The 5,804-nt window shown below is 30.6% G+C and overlaps 1 protein-coding gene across 1 annotated transcript; it reads right to left on the reverse strand.

The window, feature by feature from the left end:
- Positions 1-4,182: 4,182 nt before the first annotated feature.
- Positions 4,183-5,335, reverse strand: LOC116121011 (expansin-A4-like). The gene is made up of 3 exons (XM_031406976.1): positions 5,134-5,335; positions 4,736-5,048; positions 4,183-4,492 (listed from the first exon to the last, which is right to left on the reverse strand). The coding sequence occupies exons 1-3, from the start codon at positions 5,333-5,335 to the stop codon at positions 4,183-4,185; spliced, it is 825 nt and encodes a 274-aa protein (XP_031262836.1).
- Positions 5,336-5,804: the final 469 nt, after the last annotated feature.

Below are 5,804 nucleotides of genomic sequence, written 5' to 3' on the forward strand. Positions count from 1 at the left end.
ATCATTGTTGTTGGTTGAGGAATATTACGAAGAATTACATTGTATTATTTTATTATTTAATTGGTAATAAATTACAAAATAAAAATATATTTACAAAAAAAAATCCTTGACAGTTTTAAAACTATCAAGGATGGAAAATTATTATTAATAAAATTTGATTATTATTATTATTTTAAATCTCTTGACAGTTTGAAGATTGTCAAGGATCGGTTAAAATTCGGTTAAATCTTTGACGGGTTATAACTGTCAAGAGATCTATCTAGAAATTTTTGACAGTTAAAAAACAGTCACCACCCTTTTTTGACAGTGACTTCAATGATGGGTGCCTCTTCTTGACAGATCTTACTCGTCAAGAAATGGGGTTTTTCTAATAGTGCGAAATAGGTTGTTAAGTTGATTTTAGTGTTCATTCGCCATTATAAAACAATCAAACATGAATCTAAATAAAGGACATTGGGGTTTTTATAAGGTTCGCAAAATGTTTATATCTCTAGGACCAAGTCCAAATGAAGTCAATCCATTATGGTAAATTTTTTAGTTAATTACATAACCAAAGTTTAAGCCTTAGTAGCAAGAAGACTCTTTCTTTTGCAACGCTTCAAACTCTACCCTTTGGTCGAACTACGAACTATCACAGCAAACTTCACGTTCACAAAACCACCTGGTCAGCTTTGAGCTCCTCTCAAGGTACAGCAACAAGCTTCAAAGCACTAATTACGTGACCAATGTAGAAGAGAGGACAAAATCAAAGTATTTTGATAAAGGTATTTATAAGCCTACCAAAGCATAGAAATCTAATATAAAAACAAAGGAAACCTTTAAAAATATTCAGAGTACTTTCAAGGAAATAATCATGCTTGAATGAAATTGTATTGGAGAAGAGATTATATAGAAAATATATGGCCAATGCAAGGGGACAAGTGGCTAATAAGAAAACTTTATGGTTTCACCTTTATATAAAGTTTATTCTAATTTTCTTAGGACCACCAACCATTGTAAACAAACTTTTCAACTCATTGCATGAATAATTGACAAGTGTCGTGGACCACAAATAATATCTCATAAAGAGAATAAAAATAATTCTCGAGAATACTGAAATGCAATCCGTGTCAAACAAAATATCTATCAAATACGGATGACTACTCAGATTTTGAAGTGCTCAAATGATATAACAGAAAAATGATTTAATTGAATGTAGCATATAATGATCATACAATAATCACTCAAAGAAGTCTCGAATTTGAGCACTCTGTATTGAAGCTGACCGTCATCGGAATTAACCTCTGCCCCTGTTCTAACCTTGCGATCCTACAAGTGCCTTTGTAGCTTTCTTGTAGGGTAGTGACCGACGCTGCAACAATTGTTCGAGTCAAATATCAAAGAGTCAACGAATCCAATAGCAGAGGCGTGAAGGCACTGTGTTCCGAAAAGTTGGACAGTAATCTGATGTTTGGTGCAAAATTTTGCATCAACATATACTATAATAAATATAGTAACCATGCATTTGCCACCTCAGATAATGTTAGAAATATACGGTATCATTTAGTGTAGAACATTTTAAATTCATCGAGAGCCCCATTTTTTTTTACACACAATTTCTGGACTATAAGATTAAAGCATTTGAATGGTAGAGATTGCATCTATTTACAAAATTTATTAATTATACAAGTTGTATTGAATCTCAACCTCCCAGAGTCATTTGATCCAATGGCTCACAAATTGCGTTCTATTTTGTGTTAAAAAAATGGTGCTCCTGAAACTTTATACAAATTAATATTTATCTTCAAAAAATTTAGGCTAACATGTTGTGATACAAATTCTCGACTTTTGATTTATTATAATCTAATGGCTTTGGATGAGAAGTTAAGAGTTTGTTATTTTTAATGCCATTTAAGCAATTTCTGATCCATTGGATTAGCATAAATCAACAACCATTAATTTATCACAAATTTGTGTTACAGCAACTTGACCCTTTAAATAATGATGTTTTGTAAGTACTTTATTTATATATGGGTTGAGATAATTTAACTGAAAAATATAGGTTAGGCTATATCAACTTAATTTTTTGACTTAAAATTTTGACACAAATTATCAACCTTTGATTCAACCCAATGGTTGACGGCTCTGAATTAATAGTTTTAGGTAGGTATTTTATTTGCCAACTCATCACCTTTTAAACCGTTGGATTATGATTTATAAAAGATTATTAATTTGCATATATGCTCAGTTGATTAATCTAATGGGGAAAAAAAGTTGTATATTGTGGCATAGTGTTGTCTTGTATTTATATTAAATAATTAATTTAAAACATTAAATATAATATAATAATTATTTTTAAATCATTGTACTACAATATTCTAAATTAATTATTAAATAGGTAAATAAATTTATATATCAAATAATTAGTTATAATTAGATATATTTAAAAATATATTATCTTATTTTAATATTAATTATAATAAAGAATTTATATTAAAAATTATGATACTTATATAATTAATTAATAAATAATAACTTGAATGAGAAATATTTTAATCAACACATTAAGTAACAGATGTTATAAAATTTAAAATAATTACGTTTATGATTTAACTAAGAATGTTTGTCATTATTCTATATAATAATTTCTAATTTTAGATAATAAAATTAAAATAAAGACAATCTAATCAAATAAAATTATGGTTTCAAAATATTAACAAAACCATTTTAGTAGTGTTATTGTTTTAAAATTACCAAATTATTTAAATTATATCATATTATCATTTGACAAGATATTTATTATTAATAATACTTCTATAATATTAAAAATTATTTTATAAAATTATTTTTAATATATTAGAAATAGATTTTAATTAGTATAATTTTTAATATGAAAAAAAGGTAGCAATACGCTGACAAATGAATCTCACAAACTTTCTCTCATAAATCGACGTTGCATCTGAGTTGACATTAACACGTCAACTGACAACTTTGATTAAACATGAATGGTCGTTTCTTGATAAGGAACAGTCGTTCATTGTGAAGGACTGGTTGTTTCTTCATACGAAATGACCATTTTGTATAAAAGAATGGCTATTCTATACGGAATGGTCATTCCATAAGAAGGAACAACTATTCCTTATGAAGGAACGGTCGTTCCATAGAGAGAAACGACAATTCCATAAGAAAGGAATGATCATTTCTTATAGAGAAATGATCATTCATTCCATGACGAACAGTATTCCTTTTATGAACGGACGTTTTTTGGGTATAGTTAAAATCATTTTGTGTCTTGGGTGTGGTAAAGCTATCAACTCAACTATTATATCAGTGTTTGTGAGAGTAGTTTGTAAGATTCATTTATCAGTCTATCTTTATTCATGAAAAAAAAGGTTACTCCTTAACTTTGGGGTAAGGAATCTCATGACTCCCACATTGGATTCCTCAACCCAATCATTTGGGATAATTAAAGGAGATTAGGATTGGATTATACCCCCAAACATGGGATTGGACTATTTTTAAAAGAAATAGTCCAATCCCACCTTATAATCCCACACCCCAAACATAAATAAGGCATCTTGATTCCACGGGTACGGAATCCCCATGAATTACTATTTTTTATCCTATTTTAAATTTTAATATCCTATTTTTTGTTTAAATGATATTTATTTATTGAACATAAATTATCTCAACTTAAGGATATTTATGTCCATGTATTATATATTTCATTCCATTCCCTTTATAATTCTTATTAAAAAAAAAAAACAAGATAATCACATCCATACTCTCATCAAGTCTCTTTCCATTCCTAGCCTCATTTCATTCCCAGCCTCATTCCATTCCTTGTCAAATCTACTAAGTAAACATGACATAAAATATGAATGGTAAACATAAGGGATAGACAAGAAAATTCATGTGTCCATTTTCTTGCTGTATCATGTTAGTAACTTTATGGGTCCACAGTACGAAAAGATGACCCGGTATTTAAATTATTTATATTTTAAACAAAAATGGAAGAGAACTAATATACCCATGGAACATCAAAATATATATAATAACAATAACAACAATTTGATTCTTCGCATCATGGGATGTTTTGCCCCAAGAATTGGTAATTTGGTCAGACTTTTGACAGGATAAATTTTGAATATAAAAAGATGGAATAAGCGACAATGGCTGTGCAACTGCAACTTCTCTTATTCTCTACTTGAAGTTTTTTCCCTCAAAAGTTTGACCAAATTGCCAATTCTTGGGCACAACATGCCATGAGGTTGAGCTTCTGCCATCACTTGCTCGAACTCTGAAGGTCAATGATTCTCCAACCATCATTGCATCTGTTTGCCATTTCTGACCCCAATTTCGTGTCAAAGCCGTCCATTTTAATTTTTTGTCTCCCTTCACTTGCACACTAATAACATCCCCGGCTCCTGCTACATTCCATACCGAGACTAAATTGAAATGAGGATTCCCATTTATTGTAAACCGAATTCCTCCTTGCTTTTGGCACGGAACTCTGCAATAAATTAAACACAAACTAAATCCAAAGTTCATTTCATGGAGGTTTAACTATATATGGATTTTCTTTTTTAATCTAGTTTTTCAAGAGAATTCCCAGTTCAATAGTTGAAGTAATGACGAATGAATATGATTTATTATTCCAAAAATAGTAAAAACGTTCTTCGAAATTCATAGAAACTCACTTAAACAAATTATAACGAGACTTTTAACATGAAATTATAAAATAAAAGAATTGAACCTGCGATATTCGATTGGCACAATGCCAGCCTGGTACTCAGCAATCTGAGAGAAAACAGGGCGAGCTATGTCAAAATGTTCAAGTTGTCCGTCGGACCATCCGTTGTCCAATTCTATAGGCCAACTTGGTGGACCTTGATTAGTCGCTGTGACAAAAAGAGATTGCTCATGTTTACACCATTGAGGGTTATTACTACACTTGATCTCATAACAAGAACCACAACCCTGACAGTTTTTATACAAAGCTGGGCTCACTGCTGCTGTATGTATGCCATATCCTTGTTTAACTACATCTTCATAACCACAAGCTCCACCTGTAACAATCATAAATGCTATTAGCCAAGGCTTGTGGTTTAGACGACAACAAAACAAAGAAATCATATTTCCATATTATTGTACCGAACGATGTTGAGTCTCCGTCGTAAAAGGTTGCATGACCCTTGTTCCATGGACCAGGCATAAACTTTGGTTTATGATGCTTAACAGGAGCTATCGAATGTCGCTGAACACAAACTACACGGCGGGCATTAACATGGCAATCAAAGAAAACAAAAGCTAAAAAAAATGATATAATTGAGAAGGCTTTACAAGGCATTGACATGGTGATGATAAAAGTAGTTTGATGCACTTTGCTGATCGTTTCTCTTAATTGATATCTTGTAGATTACTTATGCAAATTTATAGTCCTAGATTTCAAGTATATCAGTTACGCATGTTGTTGCTGTTTATGATATTTTTAAGGACACATTGTTTTTGGTAGTTATGTGTGGTTGTCCCTTTTACTCTTTGCCTCTCCTTCAAAACAGAAGAAATGGTGTTGTGCACAAATGAGACACAAATTTATATGGTTTGGCAATTGCTGTTCGATTATGAAACATTTAATTTACTTTACAGCACAATTAACGCTGCAGTATTTCGTTAAAAAATATATATTTCTCTATTAACCTTGTAATATGTTATGTATTTATGATTCAATGTAATTGTAAATATAATGAACTAACTATTAATTGTTGCATTAAGAATTCTCTAATCAATATCTGTGAGATTTACAAAAATCAGAGTTATCTTTG

The sequence above is a fragment of the Pistacia vera genome, unplaced genomic scaffold (genome assembly GCF_008641045.1).
Source record: "Pistacia vera cultivar Batoury unplaced genomic scaffold, PisVer_v2 Contig955, whole genome shotgun sequence".
NCBI lineage: Eukaryota > Viridiplantae > Streptophyta > Magnoliopsida > Sapindales > Anacardiaceae > Pistacia > Pistacia vera.